The sequence below is a fragment of the Lissotriton helveticus genome, chromosome 6, assembly GCF_964261635.1.
Source record: "Lissotriton helveticus chromosome 6, aLisHel1.1, whole genome shotgun sequence".
Taxonomy (NCBI): Eukaryota; Metazoa; Chordata; class Amphibia; order Caudata; family Salamandridae; genus Lissotriton; species Lissotriton helveticus.
The window spans coordinates 615,258,565-615,280,734 of NC_136067.1; the positions used below are offsets into that span (position 1 = coordinate 615,258,565).

The 22,170-nt window shown below is 45.1% G+C and overlaps 1 protein-coding gene across 1 annotated transcript in view; it reads left to right on the plus strand.

Annotated features, from left to right (window-relative positions):
* The window catches only part of SENP6 (SUMO specific peptidase 6), a 744,657-nt gene that overhangs the window by 594,643 nt on the left and 127,844 nt on the right, over nt 1–22,170 (plus strand). The window contains exon 20 of the mRNA XM_078648082.1: nt 15,659–15,744. Within this exon, the coding sequence (XP_078504208.1) occupies nt 15,659–15,744 (86 nt within the window). The remainder of the gene's footprint in view (nt 1–15,658; nt 15,745–22,170) is intronic.

The following is a 22,170-nucleotide window of genomic DNA, read 5'->3' on the forward strand; positions in this document are numbered from 1 at the left end:
TATAGGTCCGCCGGTAGTTTCTTCTGCGCACAATTGCTTCGGGGATTTGCGGGTTCCTGCTTTGCATGCATTTGCAATTTGGGATCGCATGTGTAATTTATGTTTATCTGGGGTGCTTGGGTTTGTATGTGCATCCTTGTGATTTGAGGGTGTGTATATCTGCGGTGCTTGCCTTCTTTCTCTCCGTGTCCGGTCATCTCGATCAGAGCCCCTTCTCCATAAAACAACTCTGCCCGCACGTCCTGGCCTCTCCCTTTCTGTGGCTGCTTCTGTTCAAGCACTTAGAAGTCCACCTCATCCTCAAGTCAAAGACGTACAGAACATTTGTTGTGCGCTCGCAGAAAATAGCTTTTGGAAGTACCCAGCAGCCTTGAGGGGTCAGGTTTGGTGCTTGGAAGGAGGCGGTTTCCTCTGTTCTTTGCTCTCTCATTTCTCCTTTCCCTCCATCTTTCTCCTCTCTCTCTGGCTCTCTCTGTCTTTCTCGTCCTTTTCCTCTCTTTCCTCCTGCGCTCTCCCTCCATCTTTCTCTCTTGTTTTCTCTCTCTCTATCGTGGGCAGACATGGACGGAAAGCCAGACCCGTTGGCTTTCCCAATGCTCCGTTTTGTAATATTTGTTATATTACATTTTGAAACTTTTTGGTTGAACTCTATTCATTATTCCACATATGATGAAATATGCTGCAAGCGAATGCAAATGTAACTATGCAGGAAACGTACCGCACTCACAATCACACACGTCATTACAGTGGCCCCGAATGTAAGGTGCCTCGAAGGCTGTAGTAGCCAGGAGTGGCGCACGAGCGCCATCCATGACGTCCACGTGTTAGTGCGGGGTGCCGCGGAGCCGGTGGCATGTAGTGGGCCCCCTGGGTGTCACCCTGGTATGTGCAGTAGGTGCACAGGTGTGGTTGCACGGCGCTCGAATCAGACTCTAGGCGCCCTGATGTCACATGGCATGTCCCACCCTATCAACCTGTTGCGTCCTGTGCTTTGTTTTGCTGCAAATGTCACATTTGTTGAAAAAGGACCAGTGGTGTGCAAACTGTAGGCAATTTTCAGAGCGTGGGGAGCAGCCGTCAATGTTACATCACTGAAATGATCGTGAACAATCCAAGAATCACACTTAGAACACGAATGAGCCACGCCCACTCAGTATGAGAGGGATGGTTTGGGATTTTGGAGGAGTGTGTGGAGGGGCTCTGTGTTGGGGGGCTCTCTGTGGGTGTGTGTGTGTGGCATTTGCGAGAGATTAGGCTATTGCCATTGTAAATGACAATGCCATTTATTTATCTGTTTTCAAAACGAACACATAAATAAAAAATTTGTCATTTACAATGCCAATAGCTCTAACTTTTACAAAGGCAAAACCGTTGCATTGTAAATGCTTGTTCTTTACTTTGAGTCTCTTTGCCATACTGCAGTTGCTTCCATTTTTAAAATCACCAGGCGAATTCTTAATAAGCAAGCAGCCTCCATTGCAAATAATCAAAGCCAAGTGCGCAACACCCAGTAGAATCAAAGGGCTTCGGCCCCCACCTTCGTGTGTGGCAGAACTGCTAAAAGAAGTAATTGTGGTTTATTCAGTCCAGCCAAGTATCACGCATCCGGCGTGACTCTAACGCATTTCAGTGTGGTGATCCGCATCACCGCACTGAAATGCATTGTCACGCATTTGCATAGTGTCTGCGCATCAGGGAAGCACTACCTAAAACGGCAATATTATGGAGTGTGGCTGGCAGCTAGCAGCGCGGGCTGCTCCTACCGGCTTGGTGATGTAGCCGAGCTAGGCTGAGTGCTGATAGGCAGCTCACTGGCTGCTACAATGTATCGTAATTTTGTCAGCTTCGCGGTTCTCAGCTCTCGCACGATAGTGCGCAAAAGCTACTAACATCACAGCAAGGGGGAGGGGGCAGTGAGATCAAGCCGGGTTACGTCACGTCCTGTTGCTGAAGGCGGGGAGTTTGTTTTGGAAGGAACAGTTAAGCAGCGAGGGGCTGGTTACTGGTCAACGGGCTCCGCAACCACGGCACTCGCAGAACTGCCTTTTGCTCGTACCGGGCCGTCAAAAATCGCCCGCATCATGGCATTCAATTACGGCGCTAGTGGCCGCGTTTGCTGCGGGCGCTCAAGAGAAAAGACTTCTGTCATTGGACAGCAGACTCTCTCCCCAAGGACAGGCTATGGCTCCTGGCAGCAGGAGCCTTCCTGACATGTTTTCAATCCCAGCGATCATGAAGGCCACTGCCAGGAGGAAGACTGGCAACACGTGGTCCGGGTCAGGTGAGAAAAATAAAATCCGGACGATTCATTTCGGCAGAGAATCAACAAGTGGATCTGGGCGTTGCCGTGCCTGTTCTTTCAGAGAAAGGAACCTGCCTCACTATAACGTCGTCTGCTGTGGGATCATTGGCTGGCCGCAAACAGTCACTGTTCCGGCATCTGAGCTTTGCCAGCCCCCTAGGTTAGGCATAAGTTGACCTCTTTGACAGACAGCGCTGTTCTGTTGTACTGAGGAGAAAGTGCACACGGAGTGAGCGTCATCAGAAGGATGTTTTTTATCTCCACCTCAACAGCCCCCACCCGGTGAACATGTCACAGCCGCCGGGACACAGGGCCTAAAGAAATTAGTTACACCTCACTTTTCCCTATATTTGTCTCACAGTCCAACATTTTAAGAGAGGTCTGTATTAGATATGCCTCAATTTTATAGTTAAAAGGACACAGCTGTTTAAGAATGAACATGCTACTCTTAGGCTAGTAATGTGGATATTGTGCGCCAATAATGTGCATCTCGTTCAGCAGCAGAATATCACCTGCATGCAAACGTGATTTTGGAACGTCTGAAAAGGGACATCTGGAAGCATGAAGAGAGAGAATCAGATCTGCCTTCCGACCTGCTTTGGCATAAAGAAGGCCTCTTTTCAACGTGGTAATTGCCTGTCACTCGCTCTTTCCTGTTTGACAAAATTGTGTGATCATGGGCAAATATTTTATTTCACCGGGCCTTCTTCTATTCATTATCACATTTGAGAGCACATTCAAACTTGTGAGATCTGGATTGTGCGCTGTGCAAACATTTCTATAAACTGTACTACGGTGAATCGAATTTGGCAGAGCAGATGTGTTGCACTTTAAGACCAATGCTGGCAGCTGGTATATTTCCCCAGTTGCTAAATTAAAGAGGCCAGTTCAGGAGCTCAGCAAGCATGTTATATTATTGTGAAGGAGAGTTGTGCTGGCAGGATGTTTTCCCTGCAGTCTGCCTGTGTATCGAGTCCTGCCAGCCCCCACCTTCTCAAGTGCCTGGCTAGTTATCAAACCCAGGGACCCTGGCTGCTCGTCCTAGATGAGAGGTGTGCAGCCACTTACAACCTGCTACTCATCACTCAGCACTGTGTGCAGCTCACTTGCCCACCCTGATCAACAACCTTTGTGAAGACGCTCGCTGGGCTTCTGATGGCTCAAGAGGTGAGATTCCGGCAGAGTACAGAAGGTGAGTGCTGTATTATCCTGGAGGGAATAATCATGTCTTTTAGGGTGTGCTTGAGGGGGTCAAAGATATCACATGGCTTAGAGAGAAACATGTTCAACTATTTTGGTCTTTCTTCTTCAGGTAACCATATATAAAACTAACCATGATACACTTTAAATGAAAGATGTTCATAGATCATGCAAGCTAAATATGTTTACCTAATGAAACCTCAACTGATTAATACAATCACTAGGTTGTGTGTGTAATTAGAGAGAACCCTATTTGAGCCCTGTTTGGTGCTGTGGGCATTACTGACTTTTGTATTCATAGTGCTATGTCGTCCTAACCATCAATTTAGGCACTGTGTGACTATGCAATAGTCGTTCTATAAAGCAGCTGTAGCTAAGTGACATTACTTCAATGATTTTTCAACAGTGTACTTTCTGATGTTAATGGCTTTCTGTGCACTAAATTGCTTGGTTTTACACGTGCAACAGGAGTTTCTCGTTGCTCAATTGGGTGCAATTTCTAATATTTATATGTTTCCTTCATATTCAGTGCTTGATTTTGCTCGAGAGAAAGTGTCACTCATAGTCGTTGAATGTCACTCATTATCACACTGAAATTTTGAGAATGTCACACATATGCAATCTGAAACCTTGGCAGCTATGTTTATTCACTCTTAGATGTTACTTTAAAACAATGGTGGGTGTAAGGCTAGGCTTCTACTAGTGTCAAACACAGTGAACGAGAAACAGTGTGTAACGGCAGATATTTACACTGCATAACAAAGGGCCCCCCTGTCGTGTGTAGCAGCCTGGTTTCAAACCGCTTCAGAGCACACACACAGCCTCACCTAAGCACTTCACAAGCTTTTACAACACTATGTGCATGTCAAAGAGGCTTTGTTATTACAAGTCGACATGCATTCCCACGTGAAGCACAAGAAAAACACCAATAAGCATTGCATACGAAGTTAACGAGAAATGTGTAGCACAAGCAGACTAATAAGCTTCTTATTCCTTTGTTACATGACCTTTTACTTTTCTTTGTAATGTGGGCAACTCTGTTCTTTAAACAAGCATTTACAATGCAATGGTTTTGCCTTTGTTAAAGTTTGAGCTCTTGGCAAAGCTCTTGACCTTTTTTTTTAACATAACTAAATGGCATCGTTATTTGCAATGGCACTAGCTTTATCTTTTGCAAATGACACCCACAAACACCTACAGAGAGCCCCCAACACACACCCACACTGCGCCCTTCCCACACACACTGCGAGCACCACCACACTGCGAGCCCCCCCACACACACTTTGAGCTCCCTCCACAGACTGTGAGCCTCTTCTATAAACTGCGAGTCACCTCCTACAAAGCCCCCTCCACACTTAGAGCCACCCCGCTCACACACAGAAAGCTGTCCCCTTGTTTGGCAATGTATAGTAAGGATGAAAGGGTGGACGGAAGAAGGACGGATGTAATAAAAGGTGGATGTATGGATGTATAAAATGTTGAATGGATGAATGATGTATGGATGTGTGAAAAGGTGGTGTGATAATGATGGGTGGATGGATGAAAGTGTGTGTGTATTGATGTATAGATGAAACGTTGGATGGATGAAGCATGTAGGATGGATGGATGGAAGAATGAAAGGATGGATAGTTAAAATGTTGCATGGATGTATGATGTATGAGTGAAAATGTAGGTGGATAAGTAATGTGTGGCTGGATGGATGCGTTGATGTGTGTATAGATTGGGGAATTAAATTTTAAGATGGATGTCGAAAATGTTGCATGGATGAATGATTGATGGATCGTTGAAAAGGTGGTTGGACAAATGATGAGTGGATGGATAGAAGGGTGGATGTGTAAAGATGAATGTATGGATGGAAAGCTGAAAGTGTGGATGGATGTATTGTTAGTAGAATAAATGGTAGATGGATGTATTAATAAAAATGTTGCATGAATGATGGGTGGATGTGTGCAAATGTAGGTGGCTGTATGATGGGTGTATGGATTGAAGGGTGGATGAGAAAAGGATGGATGTATGGATGGAAAGATGCAAGTGTGGATGGATGAATAAAAGTGTGGATGAAAGGATGCATGAAAGGATAAAAGGGTGGACGGATGAAGGACGGATGGAAGAAAACATGGCTGGATGTATGGATGGATAAAAATTGCATGGATGAATGATGTATGTATGTGTGAAAAGGTGCTGTGGTGAATGATGGGTGGATGCGATGAATGATGTGTGGATGGATGAAAGGGTGGGCGTATTGATGTATAGATGATAGCGTGGATGGATGAAGGATGTATATCACATATCATATATCACAAGGATGTATATACACATATCCCGTGTAGAAGCCTGCTGTGAAACATGCATCATAAAGCACTGCACGAAGATTTACCACCATGGGACACTATGAATTGCAACCGCAAGACAAAACACGTACAAGGAGCGTAAAGGCCTCCCTGTCCGGGGAACGAGTGCTGCACAAAGTGATAAGCAAGGCACAAGTCTGGCGATTATTAAGTCCCCAAGATCCGACACAGAGACAGAGACCATTTATGCAAAACGTACCAACATAGGATACAAAGTCACGGGTAGAGTAAGTTACTTGCCCAGAATGATGATGATTTTGCCGCGACTCGAACCCAGTTCACCAGGGGGAGGACAATCGCCCCAGCCGTTAAGCTGAATCCACTCCCCTCACTGGCTGGATGCAAACCCTTGCTCCGTGAGAAAGCTTCATCACAATGGGAAACACAAGCAGGAGAGCTGAATGGAAGCAAAGCCAGCAATGGCCTGCCACGCAAGTATGCGGTACCAACACCAAGCCAGATTCAGAGGCAGCGAAAGAGGAGGGAATTTTGGAGAGCAAGTACGCTCACCACAATACATAGGACACGAGCCGAAGAGCCAGAACCCAGTCCCCGCTCTAAGCAGTACAGCCACCCGCCGGGGAACCAACAAGACGCCCAGCATAGGCAGGCACCCACATTCTGGCTGCAACAGATAAAGAGCCCCTCCTCACTGGGAGGCAATCAGTGGGTCGCACATGAGACTCAAACCGTGAGTTTGAATACCCGAACGGCAGTTCCGACACCGGAAACAAGGGCACAGAAAGTGAAATGGCAGAAGAACCACACAAACGAGCATGGCCCGGCGCAAGTACCGCTGAAGTACAGCGCACACCACAGAATGCCCAAACCGATTCAGCCTCCAAGAGGCAGTAAAACAAAAACGCACCTGATCGCTCAAGGGTAGGAGCATTAAAAGCACTGCATGTAGGCGGAAAACGCCACCAACCCAGCACTGCCGCACCCCAGATGCTCAGCACGGCAGTGGAGGTGCAAAAGCATTTAGAGATGCCGGGCAAAGTGGACAGGCAGCCGCGCCTAGCGCGGGAGCAACGCCAAATAAAACCGCCGCCCAAATCCAAACATTACAACAAGGAAACCCGTCACGTCAGCAAAAAAAAAAAGGCAGGTCCCGGCAATGCCGGACCAGATTCGGGGGCGTTCCCGGCTGACGTCGCGTGACGTCGGCAAAAGCCAAAGAATCTCGGGAACGCCCCCGAATCTGGTCCGGCATTGACGGACAGGCCCCTCGTCCAATGGCTAGGCTCCATTTATGGAGCCAGCCAATGAATGACGAGGGCCGACCCAAACCCACACTACAGTTCTCATCAGGTTTTCGCCTGCGCGAAAAAGATGCGCAGAGCGCATCTTTTCGCCAGGCAAAACCTAAAAAAGGTCTGCCTAACTGGTTTGTGCCTTTCTGCCCCCTGTGGAGCAGTCAAGCGTAAAGCACGTCCACATCACAGGCATCTGAAGCTTCCCCCAGCGTGCGCTCGACCTCAGGCATTTCTCCTCCCCTAATTATTCACTGCGCACGGCCCCGCACTGCCCACGGGTTGCAGCTGTCACAATAGCCTCTCTCTCATGCATTTTCGGATTGCAAAAGGTTAACATTTGTGTAGTTATTTAAATGAAAGCACATTATTCAAATATGTACTTAAATATGAGGCCAATAATCAGCCTTTGTGTAAATGTCAAGTCAAGTCAAAGAATTTATATAGCGCGCTACATACCCAGAGGGTCTCAAGGCGCTTGAGGAGGGGTGGGAAATTACTTGTCAAATATCCACGTTTTAAGTTGCTTTCTGAATGCTAGGTGGTTCTGGGTAAGGCGAAGGTAAGTGGGAAGTGAGTTCCAGGTTTTAGCTGCCAGGTAGGAGAAGGATCTGCCTCCCATGGTGGTTTTGTTGATGCGAGGTACCGTGGCGAGGGCTTGGTTGGATGATCGTAGCTGGCGGGAGGGGGTGTAGAAGGACAGTCGTGTGTTGAGGCATTCTGGTCCGATTTCGTAGAGTGATTTGTGTGCGTGGGTTAGGAGTCGGAAAGTGATCCTCTTATTGACGGGAAGCCAGTGGAGGTTTTTCAGGTGACCAGAGATATGTTCTTTGCGTGGGATGTCTAATATGAGCCTGGCTGAGGCGTTCTGGATTCGTTGGAGTTTTTTCATGAGTTTAGCGGTAGTACCGGCGTAGAGGGTGTTTCCATAGTCCAGTCGGCTCGTGACCAGAGCGTGGGTGACCGTTTTCCTAGTTTCGGTGGGGATCCAACGAAATGTTTTTTTGAGCATGCGAAGAATGTTGAAGCAGGATGAGGAGACGGCGTTGACTTGTCTGTTCATCGAGAGTGAAGAATCCAGGATGACGCCCAGGTTCCGTGCGTGGTCTGTCGGGATGGGTGCTTTTCCAAGGGCTTCTGGCCACCACGAGTCGTCCCATGCAGAGGGGGAAGTACCTAAGATGAGGACTTCTGTTTTATCTGAGTTCAGTCTCAGACGGCTGTGTTTCATCCATTCGGCTACTTCTTTCATTCCTTCGTGTAGGTTAGTTTTGGCGCTGCTAGGGTCATTGGTGAGTGAGAGGATCAGTTGAGTGTCATCCGCGTAGGAGATGATGTTGAGGTTGTGTTGGCGTGCGATGGCCGCGAGGGGGCTCATGTATACGTTGAAAAGGGTGGGGCTGAGTGAAGATCCTTGTGGTACGCCGCAGATGACTTCAGTGGCCTCTGACTTGAATGGTGGAATGCGGACTCTCTGGGTTCTTCCGGTGAGGAACGAGGTGATCCATTCTAGTGCTTTTCCTTGGATTCCGATGTTTCTGAGACGCTGTAGGAGGGTACTATGGCAGACTGTGTCGAAGGCTGCGGAGAGGTCGAGGAGGATGAGGGCGACTGTGTCTCCATTGTCCAGTAGAGTTCGAATGTCGTCTGTTGCTGCGATGAGTGCGGTCTCAGTGCTGTTTTGCTCGGAAGCCGGACTGTGAGGAGTCGAGGGATTTGTTGGCTTCGAGGAAGGCAGCGAGCTGGTTGTTGACCGCTTTCTCGATGACTTTGGCCGGGAATGGAAGGAGCGAGATGGGACGGTAGTTTTTGAGTTCGGTGGGGTTCGCTGTGGGTTTTTTCAGAAGGGCGCTGAGTTCAGCGTGTTTCCAGCTTTCCGGGAAGGTGGCGAAGTTGAGGGAGCAGTTGATGACGTCTCAGAGGTGCGGTGCTATGATGGAGTCTGCTTTGTTGAAGATGTGGTGAGGGCATGGGTCTGAGGGGGATCCTGAGTGGATAGAGTTCATCAGGCGGATGGTGTCCTCAGTGGAGATTGGCTTCCAGTCGTTAAGGGTGTTCGAGGGGGGTGAAGGTCTAGCATGTGGTTCGGTGGGTTGGTCTCCAGGTTGGTTGTCGAAGCTGTTGTGGATGTCTGCAATTTTGTTGTGGAAGAATGAGGCTAGGGAGTCGCAGAGGGCTTGAGAGGGGGTGATGTCGTTAGAGTTGGCCGAGGGATTGGTAAATTCCTTGACGATGTTGAAAAGTTCCTTGCTGTTGTGGGCGTTGCTATCTAGTCGGTCCTTGAGGGCGCTTTTCTTGGCCTTTCGAATCAGTTGGTGGTGTATGCGGGTGGCGTTTTTGAAGGCGTCCTTGGTGCTGGAGGTTGGGTCTTTTTTCCAGTTCTTCTCAAGGGAGCGGCAGAGTTTCTTGGATTTCTTAAGATCATCGTTGAACCAGGAGGCCTTCTTGCTGCCAAGTTTGATTTGTCGTTTTTTCAGTGGTGCTAGGATGTCGGCGCTGTTGGATAACCATAGTGTGAGGTTGGTGGCGGCTTGGTCGGGGTTTGAGGAGTGGGCTGGGGGGTTTAGAAGAAGCGATGAGGAGATCTGGTCGATGGTGATTTTGTTCCAGTTTCTTTGCAGAGTTGGTTGGGGGTGGTTGTTGGGTTTGGGCTTGTTGTAGGTAAAGTGAACGCAGCTGTGGTCGGTCCAGAGGAGAGCCGTAGTGTGTCTGAAGGAGACATGATTGCTGGAGGTGAAGATTGGGTCGAGTGTGTGACCTGCGATGTGGGTGGGGGAAGTGACCAGTTGTTTAAGTCCGAGGTTGGCGAGGTTGTCCAGAAGGGTGGTGGAGTTGCGGTCGTTGTTCTTTTCAAGGTGAAAGTTGAGGTCTCCCAGAAGGATGTAATCTTTGGAGGGGAGCGCGTGTGGAGTGATGAAGTCCGTGATGTCCTCACTAAATTGTGCGCGGGGTCCTGGGGGTCTGTAAAGGAGGGTGCCTCTGAGTGTGGTCTTGGGGTCGATGTAGATCTGGAAGTGGAGGTGTTCAGAGTTGCCGAGATTGACGTCTGAGCTGGTTGAGATGCGGATGGATTTCTTATGGACGATAGCGATGCCTCCTCCTGTGTGGCCGGTACGGTCCTTGCGAATGATCTTATAGCCTTCCGGGATGGCAATGGCGATGTCTGGGGCTGAAGAGGCATTCATCCATGTTTCTGTTAGGAAAGCAACGTCCGGAGAGATGGTGTCTAGTAGATTCCAGAGGTCAATGGCGTGCCTGTGGACCGATCGGGTGTTGAGCAAGATGCATTGTAGGTGGTTGGGGTCGGGAATCTGTTGTGTGTTCGAAGATGAGGAGTTGTTCTTGGTGCCGTCGAACTTGCAGGAGTAGCAGGAGAAGGGTCCATGGGTGTGTCCAGGAGCGGCTTGGACGCAGTTGGGGGAGCGGCCGGGGTTAAGGGCTAGGAGGGTGGTGGCATCGTAGGTAATGCGGGAGGGCTGGGCAGTGCGAGGGCCAGGGGGTCTGGCGCTGGGCGCGGTCCAGGCGCGGACGGGCGTAGACGGGCTTACCTTTGGCGCACCTTCGGCGCGGGTTGGGCGCGGTCGCTGCGCGTGGACGCTGCGCGCAGATGCATCTGTCATAAATGGATGGATGGTGGGGGGGAGGGGCGAGGGAGGGGCAGCGGGAGGCGGGTGCGTGCTGGGGAGCCTCGCTACGAGGCACAACAAACAAAATGGCCGGATAAAGTAAACAAAGTCGGCAAATGCGAGCGCACAATATTAATGCTAAGCGCTATGATTATTCAGCAGATGCGAGCGCTCTGATAGCTGAAAAGCAATCAGTCACAGGTGAGGCAGTTGCGGGGAAATACCAGTCAGCCAGGCGGAGATCGGTCAGGGAGCGAGGTGGAGCGACCACTGGTCACGAGGATCAGGAGGTCACCTGTTGTAATCTGTTACCTTAAACTTTGTGAATTGGGAATTGTGTGTTTTGTCCTGTGATCTTTGTTATGATTTCAAGCTTGTTATGGGAGCAGGGCCATGCTGGTTCTAGAGAATTTCATAAGCTTTATTTTAGTGTCTTTACGTGACTTTTACTAATAACCGAGTTCTTCTTTAAAAAATGTTTGTAGTCACACGATTCTTCTCCCAGTACCGTCTGTAAAATGTGCTACATTTTAACAATAAAATTAAGCAGTAAGAGCATCGCTATTGTGATATTTTTCCCCTGTTTCTTTGCTAGCAAATTTTGGATTGCAGGCCTTTAAACATCCCTTTAATAGAACTCTAAAAATCAGACCTCTTTCCTAATAAAACAAGCATTGAAAATGCAACAGGTCTCGCCTTTGATTAAGTTAAAGCCGTTTGCATTGCTAATGGTATTGTATAGTAAAGCAAATGGCTTTAACTTAATGAAAAGCGAGACCTATTGCATTTTTAATGCTTTATTTATGTGCACTTTGTACTCATTCCTTGCAGGTTTTCAAAACACATAAATAAAGGGCATTGCCATTTACAATACCAATAGCTCAAAATTTCCCAAATGCTAGACCTATTGCATTGCAAATCCTGTCTTCTCCCACTCTTGCCTTAGTCTATATATACTAGAGCCAGACCAAACCTCCAAATCATACCTTACCATGCCGAATTTTGTCTCTTTATTTTAGAAGAGCAACATTTTTTCAGGATCTTTGCTAATAAATGTGGGTGAAAATTATGGAAGCAAACATCCAATGACCTATTATTGTGGGTACTCTGTAGGCATAGCCTCTATCTACTTTATTTCCTTTTTTCGACCTCACTCTATCACCCTCACTCTATCTGTCTATCTATCGCCACCACTCTATCGCCCTCACTCTATCGCCCTTACTCTATCGCCCTCACTCTATCGCCCTCACTCTATCTGTCTATCGCCCTCACTCTATCTGTCTATCGCCCTCACTCTATCTGTCTATCGCCCTCACTCTATCTGTCTATCGCCCTCACTCTATCTGTCTATCGCCCTCACTCTATCTGTCTATCGCCCTCACTCTATCTGTCTATCGCCCTCACTCTGTCTGTCTATCGCCCTCACTCTGTCTGTCTATCGCCCTCACTCTGTCTGTCTATCGCCCTCACTCTATCTGTCTATCGCCCTCACTCTGTCTATCGCCCTCACTCTGTCTATCGCCCTCACTCTGTCTATCGCCCTCACTCTATCTGTCTATCGCCCTCACTCTATCTGTCTATCGCCCTCACTCTATCTATCGATCGCACTCACTCTATCGCATCACCACAGCATCACTCAGCACCACCCCAGCAGAACCCAGGGGCACCACAACATCACTATGCGCTACCACAGCATCACTGTACGCCAAAGCATCACTCGTCGCCACCGCAACATCACTCAGAGCCACCACAACATCAATCTGTGCAACCATTCAACAACTGGTTCAAATATGTTCTATCAATGTTTAAAGCTTTATTGCAAATGTCACAAAAATATGTTAATATTTCACTTCTGTTCTTGGATTTTCGTCACAATAAAATACACTGAACATAATCTTCACAAAAGTTATATACAAAAGTTTAAGCCATTGCCATTATAAATTACAATAACTTTGATTTAAGTATTAATTATTTAAAAAAATTAAAAGCCATTATTATTTGTAATATCAATACATCTAAGCCACGTAAATACAACACATACTGCATTACAAATGCTATAGGTGTCACTTTTGCAAAAGTTATAACTATTGGCATTGTAAATGACAAATCTATTAATTTCGCTATTTTCAAAACCAACACATAAATAAAAAATGTGTAATTTACAATACCAATAGCTCAAACTTTCCTAATGCGAGACCTATTGCATTGCAAATGCTTGTTTCTTTTCGTGCTGTAACGGTTAAAGTTTTTGCAAGAGACACTGATGCAGGGAATCTGGATTAAACTCTCATCATGGACCACCACTAGGTACCTATTGGATAGCTAAGTAGACTGAAACCTCAGTGTCTGATTTTTCAGCACCCAAGGCAAAGTAGAAGGTGCCACCACCCAAAATCATGTAACCCAAAAATCCACTACCACAACAATTTGGATTCCTTACTAGTGAGGAAAACTGCCGCATCAATAATCTGGTCATTTAGACAGCAGTGTCCCTGGGTATGGTCACTGACTCACTAGTCTACAGTTGTCAGTGATACAGCGTATTCTTCAGTTGTTTTTTTTCCTTGTATTTCCGAGGTCGGGCGTTACCTTCCAGTAGCCACGCTACTCTCACACAACAGAATTTAATTGTCAAAAATAGTTGTCTACAGAGAAGAGACACTTCAGAAAGAGGGCAAAGCCTTTAATAGAAAACCTCTGAGTCTTGAGTCTTGTAGCTGATGATCTTTTGTCAAGAAAAATATACTCAACAGGAAAAAAAGCAGTTGACTAAAGCAACCTCAGTTACAGTGAAACAATCCATGCTGAATTCTGGAAGAAGAGAAACTAGGAGCAATAAACCTGTCAAAAAATCACTAACTTTGTGGCGATGGAGAGGCCACCACAATTCTTCCTTTTTATGGGGGAAAACAGAAGACGTGCAATAGAAAGTAGGCACTATTTTTTATTAGTCTTTTAATAATACCACATCATAGAGTCAATGGCAATAGCTCAAATGTAAAAACCTGAACTGAATCGCACAGAGCATCTCGCCATTCCCATGTGAGACTGGTACTGCTGTCCCACAAATGCATACCTCGAGAGCAAGTGCAAACATGGCCGACATAGTCTAAAGCGGCGCAAGAACTGAATGTGGCTCATCAGAAAGACGAGAAGAGTCCCAAAAACCACACATGCAGAAATTAGAATGGCTTTCTTCAAATGCTGAAGACTATGGAGTGCCTAGCACTTGTTCAGAGTACAGGTAAGCTCAAGGTGGACTACGAGACACATTTGTGCTTGCAGCCTGCGTGATGGCACAACAGCAGTTTGCTAGAGCCTCACAGCCAGTTTAGGACTCAGTTAGTTTTTTTTGTGGGGCAGATATAGTGGCAGGCCAGTATCCTCTTAAAAATGTCCCAGTGACATCCACTGCAGTCAATAGTGACCCCATCGCCCAATAGGAGTTACTTGATTAAGACTACACCACAATTTAAAATATCAATACATGTGTATCTGTATATGCTAGAAAGATAGTTCCAATAGTTTTGAGCAAAGGTCCTTACCAGTTACAGTTTCTAACCCCACAGTAGTGAGGTCCAAGTCAATTGACTTTTAGTACGTATGAGGGGAAGTGGGGAGAATGCCGGCAATACCTCTTGTACATGACAATTCTGAAACAGTTGAGACTCACCAGATCTTGAAAACATAGGCAATCCTAAGTCTCCTGGCTAGCTGGGCATTTTGGATCACTTGTCTCTTGGGCAACCCCGGTCTATCAAGATCTCTTCCATGGAGATCTTCTAGTCAGCTGCGCCTTGTTTATCTCTTCTTGTAATCAGGTCACTTTTCACCTTCCCATGTACAGTTCTTCTTGGACAATGTTATCCACTCTGCAGTCGGGACCACTAAGACTTTACAGTTTTCCCAGACTAATGCCCAGTCTGAAGGTTAGTAGCAACCCAGCCCTATTTTTTCCTGTAATAGCCTGTCCTGTCGCCAACCAAACTACTATGAAACTAGTGCTTTTTAAGTAGACCAGTACTTCAGTTTATCTTCCACACTATATGCTATTAATAGTAGTAAAAACTGCACAAAGGTAAAGAGGATGGAACTGATGCATGCGAAATGATACCCCTTTTGCTGGTCAAGAGGGGAATGGCAAATCCATAGTGTTTGCTATGTTTGAGGTTTGAGAGCTCTTTCAGCCCTTTGCGGATGTCATCGCCTGAGTCACGTATGCCTCATCCACCCATGCAGAAAAGTACAGTGAAGTCTTGGGTCATTTCTAATAAAATAGTTTTTTCAAAACATTTTGCATTCCTCCTGTTTTGTTTTCAAATCTACTACTCTTCTCACTTCTTGTCAGTTTTCAACTAATTCCAACTCAGTAGACATTACTGACAGTCTTTTTGTAACTCAGGGTAAAATCTGTTGTGATCCTGTGAAGAATGAGAGCCTTCAGATAGGTGATCCTGATTAATTTGTTCCTATCCTCCTGAACATGCACTGTGTTCCTCCCCTTTTTACTACTTCTATCCTTGAAGGAGGAAGCACAAATGTATTAATGGATTTCAATGTTTATACTTGAGTTCTACTCATTTCAACAGCTAAATTCATCCAGCATTTACGTACTTAGTTCATTAATTGGAGATGACAGCATGCACCACTGATGTTTTGTGACAGTCAGACATAATTTTGAAAAGTGAGAATGTTAAGTTTATTCAGGTCATCTGACAAGTTATGCCTTGCTTGTAGTTGCACATTTCATTACCCTGTTCTTGTTATGATAATCTTAGTGTTTTAACATGGATACTGTTTGTAATTGTATTTTCAAAATCGTACTTGTTTCCATATTTACACTTAAACCCTGTTTGATAAGCCTTTTCATAAATGTATTGTTTAGAGTGGAGTTTGTCATTGTAAGGTAGAACATTTTTTTTGTAGGAAGAAAGTGATGAAGGAGGTATGGCAGATGAAACTTTTACTTCAGAATCGGGGAAATGGCATCTGAAAGCAGTAAATTGTAAACAGTAAGTTTTCATTAACAATATATCAAATGTGATAGTGTTGTGATTGCTTAGTTGCAGACAAATATCATTTTAATGTAATAAACTCCACCTGTAGACTAGTCTGGGTAAGTTTGCTTAGCCTGTTGCTGGGATTCTGCACAAATACACAACTATGCGCAGGATTATAGGACCTTGGTGTATAGGGACTGAGTCTTCCTACCACATTAGTACCCACAAGCCCAGGGCCGACTAGCTATAGTGTCTCACTTGCTCTCCTACTCACTCACAGAAAAAGAAATGATTAGACACACCAGAACATAACAGTCTCAGATCTCTCAAGAATCGTGGTAACAAGACACACCCTTTTGCTCGCACTCTTGCACTTGTCCACAATAAGATCTGACCGAGACACGAAACAGTTTAAAATATTTATTTTAACTAACGTGCCCTAACATGCAGTATACGTGCCATGACAAGCAGGAAAATGCATAGTACAAATATAGTCTGCATAGCAGCTGGTCCATATTTCATGAAGGGAGATGTCATCATAGAAAGACAGTGGAAAAAAAGGCTATAGTGCCTAACCTCCCTCTCCCTGCTAGGAAGTTTATTATATAATAGAAGATCTCAGGAATTTGTCAGCAGACCCCATACCTTAGCCTATAGATGGTAGATCTACATCATAGGTGCTGGCTCGCTCTTCTCCCTGGAAAGGTCCCTCTCCAAGCGGGTGCCAAAAATTTGTGTACATCAATAACAAGCATTTGCAATGCAAAATGTCTCGCATTTACGAGAGTTTGAGCAATTTTTATTGTAAATGACATTGGCTTTTATTTATGTTTTGGTTTTTGAAACATAAATAAAAGCCATTGTCATGTACAATGCCAATAGGTCAAACTCGCGTAAATGCGAGACCTATTGCATTGCAAATGCTTGTTGTGACCGAAAAGCCCTTTGCAAAGCGCATACTGGCTCCTTTAACGTTACTCACAAAAACAAACCAGTACAGGTAAAGCACGAGATGGCTTTGTTACCGAAAGCACAATGCTCCAGCACTGGAATTATTATCAATATAGTGGCTGAACTTAAATCCCAATGGCAGGAGTTAGGGGACCTCACAAGGAACATATTAACCTGTAATAATGTGCTAGAATCTGGTGGAGGAATATGGTTAAAAGACCAGTGTGCACACTGATGAGGCATGTCATTGTTATCATCAGTGCTATTGTTGTCATGAGCACTAGTCCCATTGTTATCAACAGAGCTATTTTCATTGTTGTCATGAGCACTAGTCGCATTGTTATCAGAGCTATTTTCATAATTACCATCACCACTAGACCCGTTGTTATCATCAGGGCTCTTCTCATTGTTGGCATGAGCACTAGTCCCATGGTTGTCAGTGCTATTCTCATTGCTGTCATGAGCAAAAGTCCCATTGTTATCAGCAATGCTATTCTCATTGTTAGCATCCACACTAGTCCCATTGTTATCATCAGTGCTATTCTCATGTGAAAGCAGTCATTGAAACTATTACAAAAATAAAGACGTGTAGTAACGTGGGCAGGCAAGCTGCAACACACTCATGCTAAGTTAGTGAAAAACGACAATGTCCCCATGGGCCACGTGACAAGCCACAATGAAACATACATGAGATGTTCTTGAGAGGGCTGCGCCCCTCCACCAGAGGGACAAAGAGTACCAACCTACATATCACCTCACCTGACCTTGTTTGGACTCCATTCAGTGTCTTCCTTACCACTTAGAGGAAAAGTAACAAGACATTTTGTTCAAAGCTCTTGTAATAAGTCCTTCATCAGGCACATTTTTACAGCTCAATCATAAGAAGCTGCATTATTGGAAAGGAGTGCCATGTCCTAATGTAGAATTGGAAGGCAGTGCTGTTACTGTTTCTGCAAATACTGGAGGTAACTTTTCCTACCTTGTTTTCTACTCCTTCCCATCTGGAGAATTTCAGTAGTTTGTTCTCGCCTTTTTTAAATTTTTTAATAAAACCTACTGTGTGAACTGCTGCAGCTTGAATAGATTTTGTCAATGTATTTGACCGCAATGTTGCTCATCAAACTTGACCCAATTCAGTTTCTGTGCCTCTGCTTAGGAAGCATTGCTCTCACCCCTCTTCAGAGCTGACACTGCTGTGGCTGCAGAAAAACAGGCAATATTCATAATGTTGAATGCACCAAAGCCAGTGAGGTTTCCTGCTTGCATATTCTCTTTTCTAATTATTGGCACTCCTCCATCAACAAAATTGTTGAGAAATGATGCTTTGAAAAGGTTTTCATACATTTTTTATAATAATTTGGGTGATTTGCCCCATGGCCGATAGATAATAGAGAGGAAGAAATTGGATCTGCTTTGCCTGTAAATGTGTGCCTCACGGTTCTGGTGAGGGCTCGGTTTGAACCTTCATCAGACAAGTGATGTTGATACCTCTTGGCAGAACTGTCATGGTATACATGGTATGCACTAGAGCCGCTGAGTATTTCTTTCCCTGTTATGAAGAAAAATGCAAATACAAAAACTGATATTAGGGCGGAAGAAATGAGGTACCTGTCACTTTTCAGTGCTTTTTTTTATTCTGGCCTATTTTGGATCAACAGATAAAGCCCTCCTCTATACCTCAGTAACAGAGTAGTACAAAGCATAGGCTTACTCAAAGTGAACCCTGCTTTAATGTAAATGTCAAATGTCAAAGGTTCTTATATAGCGCCTTTTCACCGCAAGGTCTCAAGGCGCTTGCTTTGGGAACCCGTCCTGGCTTTTTCCCTGTGAGATAACCCGTACTGGGCATCCCCAAGGTGACAGCCAGGCATCCCGCCGCGGGAGGCCATAGTGGAGATTACGCAAGCTATTGCCCAGAGTTGCAGAGTGTGAACCCGTGATTCGAGTAGGCACCGAAGCGAGAATTATTGAGTCCGTGGACATTTGGGCAAAAGACCCTGCCGTGTCGGGAATTGAACCCTGGTCCCGGGTCTGACCTCTGCTTCAGGGTCTGCCTCCTCTAACCAGTGAGCCACACTTCTCCACTAAGAGTTGGAGCCAGAGCGATGTGTGCCTGGCTGCCTCTTTATTTAAATTTCCAGTTTTCTCATACACTTTGGAAATGCATTTATTGTTTGGTTAGAAAACCATTGGAGATTAATCAAAATGCATTTCCCTTGAAGTTTAAGCCTATTTATCATCTGTTTGGCAATAGATAGGCGAATGCTTAAAGCGGTTGATTTGATCACCTGTTTTGTGAGATGCTATTTTGGCACAATTTGTAGATGAGGGAGATTCATGACTGCTTCATGATAATTGTCCCTCAACTGTGCCTCAATCAACTTCCTGGCAATTTACCAGCACATTCAAGTGTACAGGATCCACATATGCTTTCTCTGTAATCAAATCAAACACTACACGTCCCCGGTCTTCCAAGGGAAGTTACAAAGATGCTCACTGTGGTGGCAGCTCTTCTTTGTAGGAATATACACATGCTTCCCTGCCTCAGCAACTGGCTGTTTAAAGTGAACTGTTTAGGGGAGCTCCAAGCTCCAAGTTGAAGTATATGTTTCATTAATATACAGGGATTGTCCCTAACTTTCAAGAAATCTGATAGTTATGTCTTTGAAGAAGTTTAGTTTCCTTGAAGCTATAGGCGACACCCAGATGTGTTAGGTACATCTACTCCAAAAGAGAGAGGAAGTGATGTTGCCAAATGTGTTGTGTCCTCCTTCCTAATCAATCACAGAAATGGGTACGGTCGCGTTGAACAACAAATGAATAAAAGGTCAAGTGTGATGTACTGTTTACAATTATTCTTTGAACAGTTCAGGAATCCATAGTCCGGATGTCACAGAAAAGCTGCCTATTGTCTGGGGAAAGTCATCCTTTATGGAATAGGAAACTTCACACAATCATGTCATGCTTCATCATCAGTATCCTCTTCCCACCTTTTTAGGTAAATGCCACCAGGGCTGACTCTACCTCCGTGAAGACTGTTATGGAAAGAGGAAGTTCTTAGATAAAAACTACTAGACATAGAGGGGAATCCAGATTAAACTAAAAATACATGTGTTCTTAGGTAATTAGCTTTATTCTAGAGGACACCGGGTACATCTAAAACCAATCGCAGATGGATATGTTGAGGGCAATGGCTCCAATCCATCTCCCATCTGAAGCCATGTTTCTGCCAATTACTGGTAGCCTGAATGGTCTGGAGTATTCTTTAGGGCTAATAGAGCCCTAAAACTAGTTGCTGTAGCTCTACTAGCCCATAACACACACTGCTAAAATAAAGTGTGTTACCTTTTAACCCAGGTGAGTCCTACCTGAAGCAGACTAGGATTTATATCACTCCACTTGAGAGAATTTAATAAACAGATGCATATTCAAATAAAATATATAGGAAAAAAACATATTTTAGAATTAATTTAAGAAAAATGGGAAAGAAACTTTCCTACATCAGTTTAATGCAGTAAAAACCGTGGTCATGCAAGTGCAATATCTCAGCATACTACTATTAAAAAGAGACTAACGTGAGAAACTGTGACAGGGCTGAATAGCCCTCATAAGCATTCATGTGATCTATGACTTTATCAGTGTGATAAACACTCATTATGCTTAAAAAGGAGTAACCTATTCCATTTCCTAGACGTTAGGGAATACTGGCATCCTGGTCACAGAGGGGGTGATTTCCTTTGTAGTCGCACACTTGTTTAAGGGTGACAAAACATTAGTTCTACCATAAGAAATGGAGAGTCTTTTATTGTTTGTAGTACCCTGCTGGGGCCTAATGAGCTAGTCTCACAGGAAATCAAGTAATTATCTGGTTGCCAGAAACGAGAGACTGGATAGCAAACTACAATTAAATGGGCCAACCTCTAGCGTTCAGATTGAATAAACAATGTTTACATGCTAGAGTACCATTGTCTCTACTTAGTAGGACTTAACCATCAGTATTGTATCGACCACTGTTTATTTAACATCTCCATTAGTCACTCGTCCACACCTACTCTTTCCACCTGAGCGAGGCCTGGAGGGCCTTTGCCTTTCAGTGCAAAAGACTTCTTTTCTACGTCCCATCGATGCCATGTCCAGCCAGTAATGGAACAGGTGCCATTTTGATTTTGCTCACGCTGCCACGCCAAGTTCCCACACACTAACCAAAATCTGACGTGTAACTTACACCTTTCACCACACCATCATGAAGATGAGTGTGAGGCATGGCAATCTTTTTGATCCAAAAAGATGCTTCACACCGACAATTACTGCACCAGAAACCTCCACTTCGAAAGCAGTTTCCAACCTGGAAAAACATGGCAGCGCAAACCACAAAGACTACACCAAAACTGTCAAACCTGTACTACAACATCCTTTTGGACCATTTGGATTCGAAGCAAAAGCAACTCCTTATCCATCCAGACACTGTCTGCATTTTAACAACGCCGCCTCCAACTAAAGACAAGCCTGCCAAAAGTTAAGCTTTGAGGAGGCAATCCAGTCACCATGCCCCCAAAGCAAACCAAAAGGGCTGACAAGGCCACTAGCCCACCACCTGATACTCCATCACTACCACCACGGGTAGTTCCACAACCATTTTCATTCATTCATTTGATAACTTTATTTCGGTCATTGACCATAAAAGTGCAGGTAAAATACATACAAGCACGGTGATAAAATACATAAATACGAGCAGTTAAAAAATTATTAAACAGCAAGTTTATCAAAAGTTATCAAAGGGGGAGTAAAAGGAAAAGGGAATAATAGAGGGGGGTTGCTCCAATTAGGACCTTATCAAAAAGGTGGTCCTTCTGCGCCACATGCCATGTAAGAAGCGGGAAACAGCAAACACAATGGGAGGGGAGGTATTATATGTTAAAATTCTGCAAGCCTGTACACATTGTCGAAGTCCCAAGTTTCTGCACAGTGGGGCTAACCAGCATTTCCGTATTTTGCTATACGCCGGGCAGAAAAACAGGACATGGGCCATATCTTCTGTGCTGTTATTACATGCTGGACAACTTCCCTCATTTCAGATAGTTCATTTAGAGGTCAACACCTTAATGGGCAAGCAGCCATGCCTCACCATCTGCAGACAAACATTGCCTTCCGCAAAGGTCCATACATTCTTTCTATGGACAAGGAGACGATCAGGATGACAACTGGGAGGATGGGCATCAGTTTTCTATTCTACCCCAAGACGATCTGTGGGATACCTATGATACAGATCCTCATGCAGACACTGACCCTCATCTGTACCCAGCTAGGTCCTCTCCCCATGATGATATACTACTGTGTATCACGATATACACTGGGTTGCTAACTCCCACAAGATTCCACTACATGCTGTACCTTCGGAATACGACTTCCGTTTTCAAAAGTTATCATCCTCACAAATATCCGCCCAATACTTACCCATTCTTAAGGGCAAGTTGCCACCAGTGTTCC